Source organism: Penicillium griseofulvum, assembly GCF_001561935.1.
Source record: "Penicillium griseofulvum strain PG3 chromosome Unknown contig_11, whole genome shotgun sequence".
In the NCBI taxonomy this organism is placed as follows: Eukaryota; Fungi; Ascomycota; class Eurotiomycetes; order Eurotiales; family Aspergillaceae; genus Penicillium; species Penicillium griseofulvum.
The window spans coordinates 983,025-1,005,000 of NW_024467432.1; the positions used below are offsets into that span (position 1 = coordinate 983,025).

The 21,976-nt window shown below is 50.7% G+C and overlaps 8 protein-coding genes across 8 annotated transcripts; 7 read left to right on the plus strand and 1 right to left on the minus strand.

Moving 5' to 3' along the window:
- Positions 1-130: 130 nt before the first annotated feature.
- PGRI_088880 (uncharacterized protein) lies at positions 131-4,482 on the plus strand (the record flags this gene model as incomplete). The annotated part of the gene is made up of 5 exons (XM_040796602.1): positions 131-283; positions 352-1,865; positions 1,923-2,701; positions 2,811-3,074; positions 3,140-4,482. 5 exons carry the CDS (start codon positions 131-133, stop codon positions 4,480-4,482), a joined length of 4,053 nt encoding a protein of 1,350 aa, XP_040651140.1.
- Positions 4,483-4,835: 353 nt separating this feature from the next.
- Positions 4,836-5,448, minus strand: PGRI_088890 (mitochondrial 37S ribosomal protein uS13m; the record flags this gene model as incomplete). The annotated part of the gene is made up of 3 exons (XM_040796603.1): positions 4,836-4,880; positions 4,983-5,249; positions 5,446-5,448. The coding sequence occupies 3 exons, from the start codon at positions 5,446-5,448 to the stop codon at positions 4,836-4,838; spliced, it is 315 nt and encodes a 104-aa protein (XP_040651141.1).
- A 245-nt stretch (positions 5,449-5,693) lies between these two features.
- On the plus strand, positions 5,694-6,949 carry PGRI_088900 (peptidylprolyl isomerase; the record flags this gene model as incomplete). The annotated part of the gene is made up of 8 exons (XM_040796604.1): positions 5,694-5,804; positions 5,860-5,937; positions 6,010-6,026; positions 6,091-6,194; positions 6,246-6,326; positions 6,378-6,441; positions 6,497-6,660; positions 6,753-6,949. The coding sequence occupies 8 exons, from the start codon at positions 5,694-5,696 to the stop codon at positions 6,947-6,949; spliced, it is 816 nt and encodes a 271-aa protein (XP_040651142.1).
- An 801-nt stretch (positions 6,950-7,750) lies between these two features.
- Positions 7,751-9,856, plus strand: PGRI_088910 (DEAD/DEAH box helicase; the record flags this gene model as incomplete). The annotated part of the gene is made up of 1 exon (XM_040796605.1): positions 7,751-9,856. One exon carries the CDS (start codon positions 7,751-7,753, stop codon positions 9,854-9,856), a length of 2,106 nt encoding a protein of 701 aa, XP_040651143.1.
- A 1,477-nt stretch (positions 9,857-11,333) lies between these two features.
- PGRI_088920 (uncharacterized protein) lies at positions 11,334-13,744 on the plus strand (the record flags this gene model as incomplete). The annotated part of the gene is made up of 4 exons (XM_040796606.1): positions 11,334-11,763; positions 11,827-12,366; positions 12,422-12,475; positions 12,540-13,744. 4 exons carry the CDS (start codon positions 11,334-11,336, stop codon positions 13,742-13,744), a joined length of 2,229 nt encoding a protein of 742 aa, XP_040651144.1.
- A 741-nt stretch (positions 13,745-14,485) lies between these two features.
- Positions 14,486-15,675, plus strand: PGRI_088930 (INSIG family protein; the record flags this gene model as incomplete). The annotated part of the gene is made up of 2 exons (XM_040796607.1): positions 14,486-15,220; positions 15,307-15,675. The coding sequence occupies 2 exons, from the start codon at positions 14,486-14,488 to the stop codon at positions 15,673-15,675; spliced, it is 1,104 nt and encodes a 367-aa protein (XP_040651145.1).
- Positions 15,676-16,429: 754 nt separating this feature from the next.
- PGRI_088940 (phosphoribosylaminoimidazolecarboxamide formyltransferase/IMP cyclohydrolase) lies at positions 16,430-18,453 on the plus strand (the record flags this gene model as incomplete). The annotated part of the gene is made up of 4 exons (XM_040796608.1): positions 16,430-16,448; positions 16,534-16,660; positions 16,748-18,233; positions 18,298-18,453. 4 exons carry the CDS (start codon positions 16,430-16,432, stop codon positions 18,451-18,453), a joined length of 1,788 nt encoding a protein of 595 aa, XP_040651146.1.
- An 866-nt stretch (positions 18,454-19,319) lies between these two features.
- On the plus strand, positions 19,320-21,704 carry PGRI_088950 (S53 family peptidase; the record flags this gene model as incomplete). The annotated part of the gene is made up of 8 exons (XM_040796609.1): positions 19,320-19,528; positions 19,590-19,853; positions 19,917-20,384; positions 20,437-20,554; positions 20,604-20,694; positions 20,748-21,379; positions 21,436-21,578; positions 21,632-21,704. The coding sequence occupies 8 exons, from the start codon at positions 19,320-19,322 to the stop codon at positions 21,702-21,704; spliced, it is 1,998 nt and encodes a 665-aa protein (XP_040651147.1).
- Between the last annotated feature and the right edge of the window lie 272 nt (positions 21,705-21,976).

A 21,976-nucleotide genomic window follows, 5' to 3' on the forward strand; every position in this document is an offset into this window, starting at 1 on the left:
ACGTGGGGGCGGTGACGCCCAAAGTCACGGGTTGATAGCTCGACACTTCCTTTACGTGTCTATTTCCGAAGCTCCGAGGCTTGTGTTCCCTGATAATTTGTGCTTTATTTCAGCCCGAAAAGTTGGAATCATGCCAGCAAATACTGAGGAGCTGTGCCAGGCGGTGTTAGGCTTCGTCACTGAGGGCACTTATCCCGAGGAGAGTGTAGTTGCTGGTAAGTTCCCGGCAGCTGCTCTCGCCAGGGAACTCGAGCTTATATCGAAGGCGCGTGAGCAAGTAGAGGTATGAAATCTCCAGTGTCTATTTATCCACGTCTATGATTACTGACCCGCGCTGTTGTGCTTGATTAGAATGAGATTAGCTCCTTGAGTCGCGAGAACACCACCTTCGATGCAGATGACTGGATCATCCAAGCGAAGCAACTCCACGCCGACATAGAACGCTCAAGATTGACTGCGCGAGAAATAGTCGCGCAGCATGAGCATACCGAACCCCTGCAAGCGAAGGTTGAAGATGCAAGAGCCAAGGTCGCATTGGTTGAGACGGAGATTGCCTTCAATGAGGCTGTAGCGGGCACCCTAGAGGAAGTGCACCGTCTATGCCAGCAGCTGGAAATAGGGCGAGCTGCCCTCAGAAATGGTCAGATCACCACTGCCATTGAGCAATTGGAGTCGACCGACGCAGCTGTTGGAAAGGATGCCTTCTTTACCAATACAAATGTGATGGGTATACTCTCTGACGAGGTATCACTTCTACGATCGGAGATTTCCCAGGCGCTTCGTTCACGCTGGGCTGATCAATTGAACGTTGATCGACAACAAGGGGAATTCCATGTCTCCAGCGCAGCTGCAGCTGCAGATTCTCTTGAGAGCACTATTACGTTGCTGGCCCGACTGGATATACTCGCATCTGCCAATGAGAAGCTGCAAAAAGATCTACTATCTGCGATCGTAAATCCGATCTTGCAACCTCACCCTGATGGAACCAGCCATGGTGTGGTGGTGACGGAGACTGGCATTCACATTGAGCCCGAGGCCTCAAAGACAACCGCTCTAGAGACCTTGGATCGGATTTCCAGCGTTTTGGGCTACTTGCGACATAATATACCGTCGTCGGTGTCTGCAACTTTCTCCGAATCATTCATTGTGACTATTTCCTCGAAGGTGATATCCGAGTGGCTGTCTCCTGCCATTCCCACCGATTTAGGTGGCCTCGGCGAGTTTGAGAATACCCTGAACCACGTTTTACAGTTCACCAAGCAGGTGGATTCTTGGGGTTGGACTGGTCAAGAAGAGCTCGTCTCGTGGGTCAATCAAGCCCCACGCCTGTGGCTGACTCGGCGTAGAGTCGACTCGCTCGATAGAGTTCGCAAGGTCCTTGCTGCCAGTCAGGGAACAACGAAACAGGTCGAACGAATTGAAAAGGAAAAGGTTTCTCAGGCTGAGGGCGCTCTATTGGAGACTGAAGGCAATGATGACTGGGATGCGGACTGGGATGACGATAAAGAAGACGAGCCCAAGGAAGCAGAAACAACAAAGCCCGAGGAGGAAGAGGAAGACGTTAGTGCGTGGGGTCTTGATGACGAGGAGACTGAGGAGACTCCCGATCAGGCCAAACCTGCTTCCATAGAAGACGATGATGCTGATGATGATGCTTGGGGCTGGGGCGATGAGGATGAAGATGACCATAAAGTCGATAATAAACCCCCGCAGCCCCAGAACACAGCAGCGACAAAACCAACCGGGTCTTCATCACCAAAAGAGGTCACCCTAAAGGAAGTCTTCACAATCACCGATATCCCCGAATCTGTTCTTGGGGTTGTCCAGCAGCAAATCACCGATTCAAAGGATATTTTGCAGCCTGCGTAAGTCGTGCCTTCTTCGACCTTTTTTTTTTTTACCTCAAACTAACTAGAGCCCAGTCATGCCAATTCCCGCGTCGCTTCTTCTGGTGCTGGTCTTCTTGCACTGCCGACCTTGATCTTGGCTATGTTCAAAGCTACATCATCCACATTCTACTCGCTGAAGCTTACTTCAGGGCAGATGTATCTTTATAATGATAGTCTGTACCTTGCCGAGGAAATCCGGAAACTGGTCGAGGAACATGATCTCTCCAGACTTCAGCCTGATGTTGAAGCTTTGGAGAAATTTGGCAAACTTGCGTATAGCAAAGAGATGCAGACGCAGCGCACGATCGTCACAGATCTGCTTGACGGAGCCCAAGGATTTGGACAATGCTCCGAGCAGCCATTCCAGGCAGACTGTGAGAACTCTGTTAGCGCAACCGTCGACCGAATTCGTGATGTTTACAAGGAATGGCAACCCATACTGTCTCATTCTGCGCTCCTCCAATCAGTTGGATCTCTCTTGTCTACCGTGATCAATAAGGTGGTCATCGATATCGAAGATTTGGGTGATATCTCGGAGGATCAGTCACGGCAACTGGTCTCCTTCTGTAATCAACTTTCAAAATTGGAGGACCTCTTCATGCCTGAGCCAGATGGTGGCGCCGAGGCATTGCCCGTCACTGCCATCTACGTTCCGAGCTGGTTCCGTTTCCAATACATGATCAATATTCTCGAGAGCTCTTTGGCCGATATCAAATTCCTTTGGCTCGAAGGAGAGTTGGGCTTGGAGTTCTCTGCTGAGGAAGTGATTGATCTGATCGAGGCCTTGTTTGCAGAGTCTGATCACCGGAGACGTGCTATTTCGGAGATTCGGAGAGCTCCCAGAGGGTAAATCCCATAGAAATACAATTTCTTCACTAGATATAATCCTTAAATTGCAATGTTTTGTATTCAACTATGTAGGCCGAGTGGAGCCATCTCCGCGCTCTGCGCAAGTGTGCCGCACGGGTCACCGTATTTTTTCCTCACCCGCCGAAAATGCGACAGCCACCAAAAAAGATTCCATCTGCAACATCGGCACCAATTTGAACGATTTCAAAATGAGTGAAGATTTGGTCACATCCGCTGCGGCAGAATCCGCACAGAGACAAGTTCGAGTGCAGCTTATCAGCCAACAGGAGGATATTGCTCTGCCTGAAAGCACCGGTCCAATTCTTGTTCCTACTGGTGAGAGACCCATTGCCGATCAAAAATCATAAATGGTAGTATGAAGTACTGACCTTCCTCAAAAGGGCTTCGACGATATGCGCTGTCGACACTTGTGAACAACCTTCTTTCAAGCGAAAAGCCCATTCCATTTGAGTTTTTGATCAATGGAACTTTTTTGCGGACCTCAATTGATGAATATTTGGTCGATAACGGTATCTCTGCTGAGACGACCCTCGAGATTGAATATGTTCGAGCTTTGATTCCCCCCCTGCACATCGCCTCGTTCCAGCACGACGACTGGGTCAGCGCGACAGACGTCCTTTCCACGACTTCACCTGCTGCATCCTGGGCCTCAGGTGCGACTTTCACCCCGGGCCAGGAAAGAATCCTATCAGGAAGTTATGATGGTCTGCTCCGGATCTGGAATATGTCTTCTGAGACTATTGCGACCTCCCCTGCCGCCGCCGATGGTGGCCACACCGCCTCTATCAGAGCCGCTAAGTTCGTTTCGCCCAACCAGATCGCATCGGCTGGTCTTGATCGCACGGTCCGATTGTGGAAGTATACCGAGGGTGAAGGTGGTTTCACTGGGAAAATTTCTCCTCAACTGGAGCTGTACGGTCACAAGGCTGGAATCGAGTCACTAGCAGTTCACGCCAAGTCCAACCGTCTGTTGACTGGTTCTGCAGACAACACCGTTGGATTCTGGTCAACCAAGAAGGCCGATGCCCCGGCAGCACCTGAGAACTTGCTTCCTTCTAGCAATGCACGGAACACGAAGCGCCGCAAGCTGAACACATCCGTCACCACACCGCAACGTGGTCCTCTGACCCTTCTGTCAGCTCACACAGCACCTGTTTCTGCTGCTATTTTCGACGGAAAAGATGCTACCGTTGGTTACTCGGCATCATGGGATCACTCCCTGCGGACCTGGGATTTGGTCACCGGTGCTCTGGTTGATACCCGCACCACATCACACTCCCTCCTCTCGCTCGAGCACCTCCCCGAACTCAGCCTCTTGGCTGCCGGTACTGCCGCCCGCCATATCACTCTGATTGATCCCCGCGCATCTGCTACGACTGTGTCTGCCATGACTCTCCGCGGCCACACCAACGCTGTTGTGAGCTTGGCCCGTGACCCCCATAGCACATATGGTCTCATTAGCGGTAGTCACGACGGAACGTGCAGAATTTGGGATATCCGATCCACTAAGACAGACAAGGAAGGTGTTGTTGGTGAGAGTGTTTACTCGATTACCCGTAAGAGCCTCGAGGAGGAGGGCAAGTCGGATAGCAAGCGGGTTGGCGGTGAAGGTGTTAAGGTGTTCAGCGTGAGCTGGGACAAGACAGTGGGCATTGTCAGCGCGGGTGAGGATAAGCGGATCCAAATCAACCGCGGCGAAGGCGTGCTGTCTTCGCAGGCATGAGTGCACATATGGGCCTGGCGTTTAACACTTGGTTGAGGGCAAAAGTTTAGACTTACACATATTTTTTCTTCTTACTTTCCGTCTTCGCGTATATCTTTAGCTCGGAATTGCATATATATCAAACTGCAACCTGATAGTCACTACGAATTTGCCGTACATATAATGTTGTTTTGAAGCTTCCATTCACCTCAGGTTTATGTCTAGCCTATAATACATCCACAGAGGGGTTCCATTCACATACAAACTGGCAAAGGTCGAGTGCCAGGAATCAATAAAACGCCAAATCCATGCCTCTCACGCAAAATATTGAGACAATCCCATAAAAGTAACAATTGAACAAAACATCACCAAGTTTATAGTCTGCGCTCCATGCGGTTCAACTTGACAGGAGTTTTGATCTATTGAAATTCCGTTAGTCATGAGCACTAATAGTATCTTTCGAGATATAACAGGGCAAATTGATATATCAAGAGAGCACGAGGTGGAAAAGGGAAACCCACCTGAGTCCGTGTCCTCTGTCCCCTCACAGGCAAGCCGAGCGCATGACGTCGGCCGCGATAAGTTCCGGTCTCTTTCATGCGCTTAATATCGTTCAGAACTTCTCTGCGCAGATCGTTCTCGATTTTCATATCAGACAGCACGGCTGTGAGGTCGAGGACCTGCTTGTTGGCCAGCTCGCCGACGCGGCAGGTCGGGTGGATGTTGAAGCGGGCCATGAGGCGGCCAGAGGTGTTGCCACCGATTCCGAAGAAGGTCTCGAGGGATTTCTGTTGTGCCCAGTGCACGTTAGTTGAGGATCAATTGGGTTGGGATATCGAAGTTGCGGGCGCAATCGTGAGGGCTGGGCTTGCCTTGAGCAGGTTCCGCTCGGGGAAGTTGACACCAAGAATGAAAACCTAAGAGGTATTAGCGGAGTTTCTTTGGAAAAAAAAAGGTATTACATTTAGACGCTGGGTATCGTACCATCTTGACCTGTGTTTGCTGGCTGGTGTTCTGACAATCGTATGGAGCCGTCACTTGGTGCTCTCGTTGAACTCCGGGAGAAATCCTCCGCCAACGTTAACGTTTTTCCGAAGTTGTTTGGTGCCTGAATTAGGTGGCACCAACACGTCTATTCTCCGCACGCCATTGCAAGCTGGCCTTCTTCCCCTCTCAATTGCTACATCTTCCCCTTTCACTGTATCCTACCAGAGCAGTGGCAATTACCAAGCATGTATTTCCGGAATCTTTTTGTCTCCCTTTTCTTGGTCTTCGCTGTCGGCTTTGCGCTGGTTCAGGCTGAACAGTCCAAGGAGCCTCGTGGCCCTAAGATTACCTCCAAGGTGATTGATGTTATAGCTTGGTCTAGATGCACGCGGTACTTATTTTTGGTAACAGGTCTACTTCGACATTCAGCATGGAGATGAGCCTCTCGGTCGCATTGTGATGGGCTTGTACGGCAAGACCGTCCCCGAGGTTCGTTGAACTATATCCCCATAGTCAATAATAAGCAATCGAGGGTTATTGCTGACATTGGTGTTTATATAGACCGCTGAGAACTTCCGGTATGGTGAAATTGCTATATCAACGTCTCCAACGTCTATTCTCAATATACTAATCCACATCTAGCGCTTTGGCTACTGGCGAGAAGGGCTTTGGTTACCAGGACTCTACCTTCCACCGTGTCATCAAGGATTTCATGATTCAGGGTGGTGATTTCACCAAGGGCGATGGTTTGTGATTCTCCTAAGTATTTTAGATTGCGTCATACTAAGTGCGTATAGGTACTGGAGGAAAGTCCATCTACGGCAACAAGTTCAAGGATGAGAACTTCAAGCTGCGTCATACCAAGAAGGGTCAACTGAGTAGGGTTTTCACTCTTTGATTCAACCTCCCAGGCATCTGACCATTTTTAGGCATGGCCAACGCTGGCAAGGACACCAACGGCTCTCAGTTCTTTATCACCACCGCTGTCACCTCGTTCGTATCCTTCAGAGTGATGCTTTTGGCGCAATAACTAACTGAAACTACGCAGTTGGCTCGATGGCCGCCATGTCGTTTTCGGCGAAGTCCTCGAGGGCTACGAGGTTGTCGACAAGATCCAAAACGTTCCCAAGGGTTCCGGCGACAAGCCCAAGCTGGCAGTTAAGATCGTGAAGAGTGGTGAGCTCGAAGTTGAGCCCGAGACCGAGGACAAAGGTAGCCGCGATGAGCTCTAGACAGGTGACTGTCTGCGCGATGTTTTCTCTCCTGCTGGTCGGAAGGGCTGATGATCCAATGGATATATAAAGAACTCGCCCAAGAGCCGGGTGTCATCGACAAGCTTCCCGTGACTCCCGATGCCACCGATTCCGCCACGCCATCTTACTCCCTACAGCCGGCCATGATTTTCTTTGTCCTGGTCGCCGTTGTGGGTATCTTGATTTCCCGTCGGCGAGGCCAGCAGCAACAGCAACAGCAAGAGAAAAAAGAACAGTACGGTGCATAAGAGATGTTAGATCAATTATACATTATTTTGGTACTTTCCCCCCTTCGGTGCCTAAATTCCTGAAATTCCATGATGACTTCTCATCATCATAACTTGATAAATGCTACTGTCACGTAGGTGGTGATATAGTTTGGTGGACTGCGGAAAATCATCCAGTCAGATCAAAAAGATTACCGAGTGGGTCGCCTCTTGTCTTAGTCAGGCAAGGCGTCCAGACCGCCCGCGAGCAGCAACTGGCGAGTAGAAATTTCTTCAGTGGCGGTAAGTACCTGATCAGTACTTCATTTAGGCGGGACGTTACACTATAAACTTAGGTTACTTCGAGGTACCCCCAGTAGCCACACAGCGCCCCAGCTCTCCAACTTCTGTTGCCTCCTTCCCACAGACTTCATCCACCCGTTCTTCTCTCTTGATTCAACCCCTCTCCATCATCCCTTTTTCACTACTCTCTCTCTCTCTCTTTTCTTCTCTAGAGTTCTTAGATTCGGGAGATTTGCATTTTCCATCTTCTCTGAGGTTTTCTTGAGCTTTCTTGTTTGCCACTCGATCTTTTTTTTCTTATCGAGTGAAACAGAAAAGCGATTTGATCTTTTCACCGTCTCTCTCTTGTTTTTAAAGGTACACTTTACGTGGATTTCTTATTCTCTGCAAGTATCTTTTTCAGATATCTTGCGCTTTATCTACGACGAACGAATCTTTCCCGGTGAAGCAGAAAAAAACTGTACGCAATATTCTTCACCTGCTTCGGTCGTCATAGGCCAGCTTCTAACTTTCACCCTGCAACAGACATTTACCGCAAAAATGGCCGACGGTTTGAACATGGGAAACCTTTCCCTCAACGAGTCCCAGCACGCCCCCCAGGGTAACGCCCCTGTTGGCCGCGCTGCCTACATTCCTCCTCACCTTCGCCAGCGTGGTCCCGGCTCTGGTCCCGCCCCCGGCCCTGTCCCCAGTGCTAGCGGCGATGCTCCTGGATCTGGCTTCGGTGGTCCTCGGTATGGTACCCAAAAGGTCGAACTTGATGAATCCGCAACTGATCTTATGTTTTCTAGTGACGCTGGTGGCAACTGGGCCAACGCTAACGCTCCCAACTTCAGCCCTCGTGGCCCCGCGAATGGTATGACCAGCTGGACCCCCGACGGAAAACTCCGGCCCTTCAATCCGAATGCTTACGGAAACCCAGGATCTTCTTACGGTGGTGGCAGCAGCGGCGGCTACAGCGGCGGTGGAGCTACCACGCAAGCTCGTGGCTCAGGCGATGGCCAGTGGCGCGATGGCAAGCACGTTCCTGGTCCCGCCAATGCTCGTCTAGAGCGTGAGCTGTTCGGTGTTCCCAACGACCCCACCAAGCAGCAAACTGGAATCAACTTCTCCAACTACGATGATATCCCCGTCGAGGCCTCCGGAAATGATGTCCCAGAGCCTGTTACTCAGTTCACTAACCCTCCTCTGGACGACCACCTGATCGCCAACATTAAGCTGGCCAGCTACATCATTCCTACCCCCGTTCAGAAGTACTCCGTTCCTATCGTCATGAACGGCCGTGATCTTATGGCCTGTGCCCAGACTGGTTCCGGAAAGACTGGTGGTTTCCTTTTCCCCATCCTTTCTCAGGCTTTCCAGAACGGTCCTTCCGCCGCCCCTGTCCAGGGTGGTGGTGGTGGTCAGTTCAGCTACGGCCGCCAGCGCAAGGCTTACCCCACCTCCCTCATTCTTGCTCCCACTCGTGAGTTGGTCTCTCAGATCTTCGAGGAGGCCCGCAAGTTCGCTTACCGCTCGTGGGTCCGCCCCTGTGTCGTGTACGGTGGTGCAGACATCGGCTCTCAGCTTCGCCAGATCGAGCGTGGTTGCGATCTCCTCGTTGCCACCCCTGGTCGTCTGGTCGATCTGATTGAGCGTGGTCGTATCTCCCTGGCTAACATTAAGTACCTCGTTCTTGACGAGGCTGATCGCATGCTGGACATGGGTTTCGAGCCCCAAATTCGCCGCATTGTCGAGGGTGAGGATATGCCTGGTGTTAACGATCGTCAGACACTCATGTTCTCGGCCACCTTCCCTCGCGATATTCAAATGCTTGCTCGTGATTTCCTCAAGGACTACATCTTCTTGTCCGTTGGTCGTGTCGGAAGTACTTCGGAGAACATCACCCAGAAGGTCGAGTATGTCGAAGATGCTGACAAGCGCTCCGTCCTGCTGGACATTCTTCACACCCACGGCAGCACTGGTCTGACTCTTATTTTCGTTGAGACCAAGCGCATGGCGGACTCCCTCTCCGATTTCCTCATTAACCAGCGTTTCCCTGCCACCGCCATTCACGGTGACCGTACCCAACGCGAGCGTGAGCGTGCTCTGGAGCTTTTCCGTAACGGTCGCTGCCCTATTCTGGTTGCCACTGCCGTTGCTGCTCGTGGTCTCGATATCCCTAACGTGACCCACGTCATCAACTACGATCTCCCTACTGACATTGACGACTACGTTCACCGCATTGGTCGTACTGGTCGTGCCGGTAACACCGGTATCGCCACTGCTTTCTTCAACCGTGGCAACCGTGGTGTTGTTCGTGACTTGCTCGAGCTCCTGAAGGAGGCTCACCAGGAGGTTCCTCCTTTCCTCGAGAGCATTGCCCGTGAAGGTAGCGGATTCAGCAGTGGTCGTGGCCGTGGCGGTGGTGGCCGTGGCCGTGGCGCTGCTGCTACCCGTGATGTGCGTCGTATCCCTGGCGGCATGGGTGGTGGCTTCGGCGGTGCTGGCGGCTACGGTGGCTCTGGTGGTGCTGCCCCCTCCTACGGCGGTAGCGGCTATGGCGGCGCTGCTGCCCCCGCTTACGGCGGCGGTGGTGCTGGCTACGGCGGCGGTGGCAGCTACGGTAACCCCTCCGGATCCTCCGGCCCATCTTCCTGGTGGTAAATCAGTCGTGGTCTTTTGACGAGGCCCTCGGGTCTGATTGGCTCCCTTGCTTTATTTTCTTTTGTCTCTCGTTGACGGATACGATCAGATTGAGTCCCTGAGTTCTTTTCTACCTGTGCTATCTCTCAGGGACGGCTTTGTCATGACTGCACGACTTTCCTATGCTTGTTTTTAGATTCATATTTTCCCGTTTGCGTATGCTTTAATCTGGTTTCCTTTGTTGTTCTTCTCTTGCCTCTTCTAGCTGTTCTATTCATGGCTTTTCAATATTGCCTGTCTGGATGCGAGGCATTCGCGCAGTCCGGTCTTCTTTTCTTGCTCCTGGGAGGCACCAGTTCTCTCTTCGGGCAATCTGTGATCGAAACTGCATGAACATCATAGAATGCGTTGTCTTTTTTTTTCCTATGTCCGCTCTCGTCAGATACCCCTTATGTTCGAGCATCCCCAATGGGGACACGTTCGAGTGACGCGCGTGCGCCGAGCGGAGATTGATGACTTTTCATCATCTCGAAAAGTTTTCTTTTTCTCTTCGCATTATTTCTCGGTGTTGTTATGGCTGCATTCATCATGTGCAGCATAGACTTTTTACAGCGTCGGTATCTCATGGCGGACATTTGTTTCTGTTACTGCCCTCGTGCGTTCTGCAGTCGATTCTCGAAACCAAAAACGTGCGCTTTCTTTCTCCGGGCTTTTTCGGATACTGGTTATCTCGCCGTTTCACCTCACGGCGCGGCTGTGTTTCGAAACAAAAAAATGGTATTCTTTGCATTCTGTATGGCGTTGGCTTGACCTGCAACCGCATGTCCTCTGCTTTCAGGTCCGTGGAGGCTGTCTCCGAATAGGAGCACTTTGCTTCATTTCCTTGTCTATTCTGATCATTTTTCTCGGACCTCGGAGGATGCTGTCGCCGGAAGAATGGGTATACTTATGAATTCTCGGGTTCGAATGGAGGAAATGAACCAAGGGGCCCTGAGATGGCCACGAGAAGGAAAGTTATCATATCCAATGCAATTTCGAAAAAGTGTTTCCAATTATATTTGACCAAGTCCGTAGGATTAATCCCTGTAAATGTATCCAATTATAGGGTTCATCTAGATTATAAATGCACTATTAATTTGTTAATATATATAAAGTACTATGTACGTACTTTGTACCAAAGTGCGTGGCAATAGACTTAGACATATATTAAAACGCGTGCTTACAATGTCTCTGATACGGGTAGATATCACACCAGCTATACCTTCATGGGTTCGGCTCTGCTTTCTTCCTCGATTTTCCGGCTTTGGACTTCATTTTCTCTTTTCCCTTTTTTTACTTGGCATTCCTTTTCACTTTTATCCTTTCACTTCTCGTTTCTCTTCCCCTCTACTCCTGCCTCTTTCATCGGCCGCCTCCTAGGGGGCATCTTAACTTTACAACCTGCGATTCTCCCAGAATCTGATCGCGAACCTGCTATCGGTTCCAACAACCCCAAAAAATGGCCGATTTCGAGAATAGCATGATGGACGAGTCCTTCGCGGTGTCCGAAGCTGCGGATGAATCTCACGGCATGACCGCCAGCGCGACGGTCGGTACAAGGCGGCAAGCAAACGGCACAATTGGCTCTGTCTACTCCGGCAACAAGATTCGACACCTGAAGAAAGATGATGGCATACCTCTATGGCGCAAAGATATCCAGTACCAATTTCTGAAGCTGGTCTTTGAGGACAAAACGCCCGTTTTTACGCGGTATCCTGACGGACAGAAGGGAATGGACTTCGCGGATGTCTACATCAATGCAATGGCCCGAAGTAGCAAGACCAGCAAGATTCTGAAGGATAAACTGCAAAATGACAAACCCGCGGCTATCAATATGGCTATGGTCTGTCTGCTGGTCAATTTCGGTCGCATGAACACTACCCTGAATTGTACGCCTACAGCTATGCCCAGAACTTCATTTACCTCCTGCTAATTGATATTGTCCTTTCTAGTCTTCCCAGAAATGCGTGCTCAACTCCGAACCTACCACTCGATCCCCTCGCTACAGGCGCATCAGGATTCGAATGCCTACAAGCAGCTGCAGGATGCTCCTCGTCTCAAGTCCATTCTCAAGGGCGCCTCAGAGGATGTAGACCAACCGAATACGTTGGAAAAGATCAAGCGACAAAATATACCTCGAACCAACCCAGTGAACCTGATTTTCGTTCTGGCGCAGTACGCTCCCAAAGTGTCGGAGACACACTTCTTTCCTCCCCGAGACTTTTTCGACCTGGTCATGAGATCTACTCTTAGCAGCCAAAGTCGCGCTAGGGCGTTCCTTTGGCTGATGTGGTGGTATCTAGAGAGTGACTTTAGTCGCGAGGCTGCTCTGAACAATCCGTTTGGTCCGGGTGTGGAAGGAGAGGGTACTGAGGGTCTTCCTTTGAAAGTGCCTCCCTTTGACATTCTGACTGAGGAACAAGCCAGTGAGGAGAACGTGGATACGCCTGAGGAACTGGAATACGGGGAGTCCAAAAGACTAGAACGCAAGCGTACGTGTCTAGTTCTGACCACTGTTGAAAATAAGCTAACTGACATTTGGCGTAGGTATCCTGGAAGAAGAGGAACCATTGCCGCGCATTCCCAAGCGACCCAAGAAAGGTGAGCTCGGAATTTGGAATAGCTATCATATTTCAACGTCGGAAAGCTAACTTCTTCACCGCAGAATACGGATTTGACGAGGAATCATTCGCAGGAGACTACTCTGGCATGGGAGGCCGGGGCTCTGCTATGTCAACCCCTCTCCACCCTTCCGCTAAACGCAGCTTGGATGATGACGAGGATGATATGACCCCTGGTCACTCTCGTCCGCGCCCTAAACAGGCCAAGCGGGAGTCATCACTTAACCGAGCCGTTGGCCAACAGCGACTCATATTGAAAACGAGGATGGAACACACTCCTGATGCTTCCCCCGCTCCTCCAGGCCCCAACCATCCAGTTCTTAACCGATTCATTACTGAGCCTTCGCTTTCTTCAGCGCCCACTATGCGTCGGATGCGCCCACTCACACAGCACCAAATAGCCGTTGAGCAAAATCGCCGTCAGAGAATTGACTATTTGCTGGCTAAACGTAAATCAAACGCATATCGCGTTCTCCGTGCCAAACGGGAAAGTGAGATTCCTTTCGCCCGCTACGGTCGCTTGCTTCAGGGTCTTCCCGAGGGCTACGATACAGATGACGAAGAAACCTCGTGGGGCAAGGGTGGTCTCTTCCCGAACCCGGAGGAAGAGGATGACTTTGGAGAATGTGCAAGCGTCTTTCTTTCTGTAGTGCGAAAAGCTGCCCGCCGACTCGATCGCTGGGATTATACCGAAGCCAATGGCCCCAAAAAGGATCGCAAGAGGGAGCGGGAGGAGCGATACCAGGCCAAGGCCGCCCTGGAAGCTGATGTTCGAAGCTCCAATAACCGAGCCCGTCCACGTCCTCGTCCCAGTGCTGCTGCCAAGCGGAAGTCTATGGGTGTAACAGGCACTCCTAGCACGACCAAGAAAGCCCCAGCGTCTCAGGCTAAGGGCAATCACAGCCATCCTGATGGTCTGGCAGCTGTGCCATCAGCTATGGGTACCCCAACCTGGGACCCGGAGCACGGTCCCGATGACTACATGGAGGGGGAGCTGGACGATCTCGACCGCGAACTCCTTGGCGAAGTCTCTGGTGAAGAAGATGATGGAGGTGCCCCTCTCCGACCCGATGAGGAAGGGGATTTCTCTGACGATCAGGACGACGAAGATGACGTGGAGGGTGATGAAAATTCCTCTGCCTATGAAGGCGCCAATGGTTACGCACGACATGAAGCTTCGTCCCCTGCTCCGAGGGGCCTAGCTGGTCTACGCGGGGAAGGGTATGGAGACGATGTGATGGAAGACTAATAGGGTTGGCGTTTTGTTTATGGAATCTTGTGTATCACGATCTACTGTTTCTTTTGTTCCCCTGTTCTCTAGGCGTATCATTCCATTTCGGAATGGTTGTATTTCAAGTCAATTTCACCCATGCCCTTGATATAAGTGGCTAGTACTACTCCGATGTACACTGCATGTGATAATTCCCCTCTTTCTCCTCCTTTTTATACATCTGTCCACTTCCATTTTGGATTGTTTCTTTACACAGCTCTACAATCTCGAATATTTTTATACTTAAAAGCTCATACGAGTCACGGGTGTTCGGTCTCAAGAGTGGATACAGAGTGGTGTGGTGGCCAACAACAAGCGGATTCCTAAGGCACAAATCTGTTGACCTCATCTTGTACTTTTTCATCTTTTTCCTCAACCTCAATTTAACCTCAGTTAACACTGAGATAAATAGCAAGGTAACCCTTGCTGCCCAATTGCTCCGAGGAAGTTTATATTTCTCTTTTGACGGTAAGCGTCATATGCCGAGCTCCCCAATCTTTCTCTCCTTTCCCCATATTTACACATTTCGCCTCTGACACATTCTCAGAGCACAAACATATTGTACAATATATTACAGCTCTACCTACAAAATAGGAATCCTAATCACGTGGGACAAACAAAATCAAGAGTTTGCTTTTTGTCGCGATCCGAGACTCTCTGTTCCTCTGTTTTCCTAGAATCCGAGCCTTGCCAACACTCGAACCCGTTTACCCATCCATCATGACCGAACAGCCGCGGATTCTGCGTCCGCGCCCGAGACGACCATTCGAGATAACACCCGCCTCCACGGAGTCATCCGGGCCCCCAACACCGGCCGAGTCAACAGGCGCCGAGTACCTGAACCCGCAAGCAGACACCACGTCGAACTCAACGGGCGTAAGCCGCACAGGTTCAGTGATGAACTTGACTGCGTCAACGCTGTACGGAATTTACTCACCAACGGCATTTGACGGGTTCCGCGACGAGTCCAGTCCCTGGGGCACAGAAGCCAACAGTCCAGCGGCAGAGTTTCCGCCCGAGCCATTGCAGCGCGCAGCAGAGAAATCAGCCATCGAGCCGCGGCGGAAGGCGCTACGGAGGACTCGCTCTCGGTTGAGTCAGGGCTTGTTCCGGGGCGTGATCTTGCCACAGGCGTTGAGCAGCGTGCTGCTCTTTGGCTTTGGTCTTGCTTATGGTGTTATCACGCTTCATCTTCATGATAACCATTGGATTACACCTGTCAAGCTGGAAAATATTCATTACTACGATTCATGGCAGTACTTGGGCTTCTGGGGGTTTGCTGGTATGGCTCTGGGTAATCTGCTTCCTTGGTTGGATGGCTGGCGTGAAGACAAGCTTGAGCAGTCTGATCCGCAGCTTGCGAATGCCGATGAGGAGGAGAATGAGGACCGTACCCCATCTTGGGTTACTGTTGCTCGCAGCGTTGGAGCGTTTGTCGGAATTGCATTTGCTATGGTAAGTGGCCAGGTGTTTCATCTCCCTACACTTTGCGTTTTTCTCTTCTATGGGACAAAGCTGACATCTCGATTTTTCTTTAATAGCGCAAACTCCCTTGGGAATCTACCACACAAGCATCGTTGACCCTCGCGCTCGCGAACCCCGTTCTCTGGTACCTGATTGACCGCACCACGACCGGCTTCGTCCTTTCGACCACCGTTGGCTTGACCGGCATGGCAGCGGTTCTTGGCCTTAAGCCAGAGCTTGTGCCCGCGTCGACCGGCCCGTCATTCGGTGCCAGTTTGCTGAATGGAACAGGATTGGAGAGTGTGCTGGGTGCAGGCATCACACAGGAGAGCATTGCGGTCGGCACGTGGATTGCCAGTGTCATTTTCTGCGCGTGTGTGTGCTTTGGAAACGTTGGCCGTCAGCTTGCCAGTGGAGCTGGCGCCAGAGACGTCATGAAGCCATGAGGCTCGAAAAAGTGCCCGAGTTTTCTCCGTTCAGGATCGACCACTCGGGCTTCACTGGGGAATGGCCTAATTTGAGGGCATGAAACGTTTTATGTATATTGAAATAATTTATGGCTCTGATAAAGAATTGTAATAGAAATCGACTCCGATGTGACTTTCGCTACCAAGAAAGGAAACTGTAGATTTTAGATATTACAAGCGAAGATATCAAAAGAAAAAAAAGTTCAATATTATTCATTATTTGATTGGTATGTAGAATCAATCATTGCAATCCCTACTACATGACCGAAGTCAGCAGGCACTGCACCCAAGATCGACACCTTTGCCAGTTGGCACTTGGTCTCCATTCTCTATACGATTTCCTTACTTCATCAGACGAATCTTCGTAGGAACGCTTTTTGAGTAGAATGTGAGTTTTGCGTTGTTCATGAAGAAGAAAAAAAGAAAGAGAAAGATGGCGCTTCTGAGAAATCTCTTATATATTCCAAGATCACGTGTCACGCTAAGACCTTCTTCATTCTACGGGCCTTCTATTGGCCGGTGCCACAGTGGGGCTGGTGGGCGATCACGTAATTAACTTTGCTATCAAGCCCCTCCGCCGTAATCGGTCCGACCCCGCGAGTCATCCAATTTCTTCTTCTTTTTCTTCTGTTAGTCATTATACCCTCTTCGCTTGGTTTTAGGTATGTCATTATTGGTTTCAATTGCGTTTGGAGACCTTCTCTAACAGTTCTAGTGTCGACCGTGATTCATTATGTCTCAACAAAAGTCCGGTATGCCTAGTTCCCCGGACTATGATATTATTTTATTTCAAGCTGTTCAAGGTCAATTCTAATATCTATTTTTCGAATTGAATAGCTATCATCTCCGTCTATGACAAGACTGGTCTGCTTGACCTGGCCAAGGGTCTGGTCAAGCAGGAAGTTCGTCTTCTCGCGTCTGGCGGTACCGCTAAGATGATCCGTGAGGCTGGATTCCCTGTCGAGTGAGTCACCTGTCGTCAATGATGCGAGGAACTACAAGAAGAGGCGTTAGGATCAATTCACACACAGGCACTGACGATTATCCCCAGGGATGTCTCCGCCATCACTCACGCCCCCGAGATGCTCGGTGGCCGTGTCAAGACCCTCCACCCCGCCGTGCACGGTGGTATCCTCGCCCGTGATATCGAGTCCGACGAGAAGGACCTCGCCGAGCAGAAGATCTCCAAGGTTGACTACGTCGTCTGCAACCTGTACCCCTTCAAGGAGACCGTTGCCAAGGTCAACGTCACTATCGATGAGGCTGTGGAGGAGATTGATATTGGTGGTGTGACTCTTCTCCGCGCTGCGGCCAAGAACCACAAGCGTGTGACCATCCTGTCAGACCCCCGCGACTACTCCGATTTCCTTAAGGAGCTCGAAGCTGGTGAGATCAACGAGGCTAGCCGCAAGCAGTACGCCCTCAAGGCGTTCGAGCAGACTGCCGACTATGACTCCGCTATCTCAGGCTTCTTCCGCAAGGAGTATGCTGGTAACGGTCTGCAGCAGATCTCTCTGCGCTACGGTACCAACCCCCACCAGAAGCCTGCCTCTGCCTACATGGCTCAGGGTCAGCTACCCTTCAAGGTCCTCAACGGATCCCCTGGCTACGTTAACCTGCTCGATGCCCTGAATGCTTGGCCTCTGGTTAAGGAGCTCAAGCAGGCTCTTGGCTTCCCCGCCGCTGCCAGCTTCAAGCACGTTTCCCCCGCTGGTGCTGCTATCGGTGTGCCCCTGAACGAGAAGGAGCGCAAGGTCTACATGGTGGACGATATCGAGGGTATCGAGAACTCCGGTCTGGCTCAGGCTTACGCGCGTGCCCGTGGTGCCGACCGCATGTCCAGCTTTGGTGACATTCTCGCCCTCAGTGACATCGTCGATGTCCCCACAGCCAAGATCATCTCTCGTGAGGTGTCTGACGGTGTCATCGCTGCCGGTTACGAACCCGAGGCTCTGGCCATCCTTTCCAAGAAGAAGGGCGGCAAGTACCTTGTCCTCCAGATGGACGAGGACTACACCCCAGCCCCCGAGGAGACCCGCACTCTGTACGGTGTCCAGCTGACCCAGCACCGCAACGACGTTGTCATCTCCCCTAGCAAGACCTTCAACACCGTCATCACCCCCAAGAACGGCACCTCTCTCCCCGAGGCTGCTCTCCGTGATTTGACTGTTGCTACCATTGCGCTCAAGTACACTCAATCCAACTCCGTCTGCTACGCCTTGAACGGCCAGATCATCGGCCTGGGCGCCGGCCAGCAGAGCCGTATCCACTGCACCCGTCTTGCCGGCGACAAGGCCGACAACTGGTGGATGCGCTTCCACGAGCGCGTCATCGGCATCAAGTGGAAGCAGGGCACCAAGCGTGCTGACAAGTCCAACGCCATCGACTTGCTCTGCTCAGGCCAGACTCCCCGCACTGACGCCGAGACTGTCGAGTACGAGCGTGTCTTCGAGGAGGTCCCCGCTCCCTTCACCCAGGAGGAGCGTGAGGCTTGGCTCGAGAAGCTCGGCGAGGTCGCTGTCTCATCGGATGCCTTCGTAAGTAATCTCTTTTGTTTACCCACATTTTTGCTCGTGGTAAATGCTAATTTATCTTCACTAGTTCCCCTTCATCGACAACGTCTTCCGTGCTGCCCGCTCAGGTGTCAAGTACATCGCCGCCCCCACTGGCAGCCAGAACGACACTCCCGTCTTCGAGACTGCCGAGAAGCTCGGCATCACCTTCGTCGAGCAGGGAACTCGTCTCTTCCACCACTAGATTGTTCTACTGGTTGTCGTCTTTCGGTGTCTTTTGTCTCTATTCCCCTTTTCCTTCTCCCCCGTAAAAAAAAGAGATGCTATTGGTTTCCACTGTGTTGGATATTCGATATGATGATGATGTCAGGTTTTTCCCTTTATGATTTAGATAAATTATACACATATTTTGAGTAACATCTTAAATTCTCAACCTTTCGAGACCTCAATACCGAGAAATGTCCCTTTTGGTTGCGCTCCGGCCCTAAGACCTCTAACCTGCCACATTTAGGATTCCTAGAACCAATGCTCGTCTTCTTTTTAACGAAGGATTCTAATATCTGAGCAACTTTTGCTTGTTCCCCAATTGAATCTCCTGACTTCTCGTCAAATTCAACCAAAAATGAACCGCTGTCACATCAATGGATTCTTACCCCGTCGGAGCTCCGCTTAACGAGGGGGTACTCACTAAACTAGCGGCGTCCTGAGATAACAAAACCAAGCAATAACAAGCAATGACCCACAACATTGGCACAATAAGCCAAGGAAATTGCGATGGCTGCATTTTATATTACCAGACTTACCAACTTCGCTCTTTGGCTATTCCGCACAGAGATATCGAAGTAGACATCTCCGCCGCTAGGGATATTGAGCTCTAGTGCCGGACGTTGATTCCCGGATTTATTGTCTCAAACGCCATGATACTACTAGCTATATCCAATCAACTCTTCCGGGCTTAATTGCCGGGCTTGGTGCTTTTTCACCATCGCAAATGAGGAAATTAGGGTTACAATCATACAATTGTTAGCTACCCCCAAGTGTATATCAAGGGGGAAATTCCCCCTCCCAGCAGGATGGCCGGGTATTATTACAGCTCTATTGTTTCTCGACATGCTCGTACGTCAAGTTTGCGTTGCTCTGGCGATCGCGGCTCTTTCTGGGGCTGTCCCAGCACCAGTGAAGCATGTGTTACATGAAAAGCGAAGCGAACATGTGGATTGGGTGAAAGGCGAGCGCATTAAGCGCGATTCTGTGCTGCCTGTGCGCATTGGTCTTACTCAAAACAATTTGGAGAAGGGCGAGGAGTATCTCATGGCTGTGTAAGTTACTCTTATGGGTGTATTTGTATGGTCTACATCCCAATCGCTAATACTTGTATAGTTCTGACCCCAAATCTGCCAGATATGGGCAGTATTGGTCTGCAGAGGAAGTTCATGAGATGTTCGCTCCTTCAAAAGACACCGTTGACTCTGTTCGTCGATGGCTTGAATCCTCTGGGATTCATGAGTCCCGGATTGTACACTCCGATAACAAGGGATGGTTAGCTTTTGATGCTTATATGCAGGAAGTAGAGGATTTGTTTAAGACTGAGTTCTACGAGCATGAGCATGCCAGCACTTCTAGCATAAAGATTGGCTGCGAGGAGTAAGTCAGAAGTTCTCGCTGATTCCTATCTACTTCGGACCCTTCGATTGACGGTTTTATTAGGTACCATGTCCCCGAGCACATCCAGGCACACATTGACTATATTACTCCTGGAGTCAAGCTCAGTCCCATCGTCAAGAAGAGCACCAAGCAGAAGCGAATGTCACACTTGGTTCATTCCAAGGGCACAGTGCAAGCTGATGACTCTATCAAATCCGCGGTTATCTCTGAGAAGGCGAAGTCACTTCCTGCAGATCTCCAAAAATGCGGAACTGAGATGACTCCAGCTTGCATTAAGGCCTTGTACAATATCCCAGATGCCACAAAGGCACACAAGGACAACTCGCTTGGTCTCTACGAGCAGGGTGACTACTTCGCCAAGTCGGATCTCGATCTCTACTATAAAGCCTATGCTCCTTGGATCCCTCAAGGAACTTATCCTATTCCTGCCTTGATTGATGGTGCGAACTTCTCGGTGCCTGATTACAGCCCGCTGAATCAGGGTGAATCGGATATTGACATTGACATGGCGTAAGGACGATTTTTCTCAAATTGCTTCTCTGTTCTTTGCTAACGACGACAGTTATTCGCTTATCTACCCCCAATCCGTGACTCTTTACCAGGTTGATGACCAGATTTACGAACCTGAAGAGGTTGCGACCACTAACCTTTTCAACACTTTCCTTGACGCTCTCGATGGTGTAAGTTATATGATCCCGGATATCAAATTCATTTTGCTAATTAGCCCAGTCTTACTGCACGTACAGCGCCTTCGGTGAAACAGGCAACAACCCTGATATCGACCCCATCTACCCCAACCCGCGTCCTGGTGGCTACAAAGGTAACATACCATTTCCATCAACCAGATTGATCAGATCGCTCATATAAAAGCAGGCAAGCTTCAATGCGGAGTATACAAGCCCACCAATGTCATCAGCGCCTCCTACGGACAAGCAGAAGCCGATCTCCCCGTCGCCTACACCAAGCGCCAATGCAATGAGTTCCTGAAGCTCGGCCTGCAGGGCCACTCCATCCTCTTCTCCTCTGGTGACTATGGCGTTGCCTCCTTCCACGGCGATGGATCTGCCAACGGATGTCTAGGACCCGAGGGAAAGATCTTCAACCCCCAATACCCCTCAAACTGCCCCTATGTGACCTCCGTCGGAGGCACTATGCTCTACGCCGACCAGACCATCAAGGATGCCGAGAGCGTAATGCACGCTGACTTGGGTGGTGACGCTGCAAACTTCAGCAGCGCAGGCGGCTTCTCCAACTACTTCCCACAGCCTTTGTATCAAAGGAGAGCCGTGGAGAAGTACTTCAAGAAGGCTAAGCTTTCTTATCCGCACTACTCCGAGATGGAGGTCAACGTTAACAAGACCGAGGGTCTCTTCAACCGTATTGGTCGTGCTTATCCTGATGTGGCGGCTAACGGTGCCCTTTTCCCCGCTTACAGTGGTGGAAAGCTGCACCACTTCTATGGCGCTAGCTTGTCATCGCCATTGTTTGCTTCGGTCCTTACTCTGGTAAGTAGAAACTATGATTCAGATTGTTTACTGCGTGCTAATGGTTCTCTTGGTAGATTAACGAGGAACGTCTGGCCAAGGGCAAGGGCCCTATTGGTTTCGTGAACCCCGTGCTTTACGCTCACCCGGAGGTTCTTAACGATATCACAAACGGTACCAGTGCTGGATGTAATACGGATGGCTTCAGTGCTATTCCAGGGTGAGTTCAAATTTCTACATTGACTATGGACTTCTTACTGACGCACCGTGTAGATGGGATCCGGCTACTGGGTTGGGTACGCCTAACTATCCGAAGCTGAAGAAGTTATTCTTGTCTCTGCCTTGAGAAAAATAAAGGCAGAGCTTGTGTAACTAGGTGAACTTGCATACCACGTGTTATCGATGATCACCTTGCTGGGTATAGTATGGAGTTATTCTCAGTAGTCGTTATATTGGGAATTCTCCATAGCTCTCATGTCTATATTGCGTTCTTTTTATCTTTTGATTTTATGTCTATATTCAATATGAGATGGTTTTAAAAGCAAACTTGGTTCACAGACGCACAATGAGAAGCCTGAGCAGATTCTTTGTATAGCCCAGATGTCTCATATATACAAC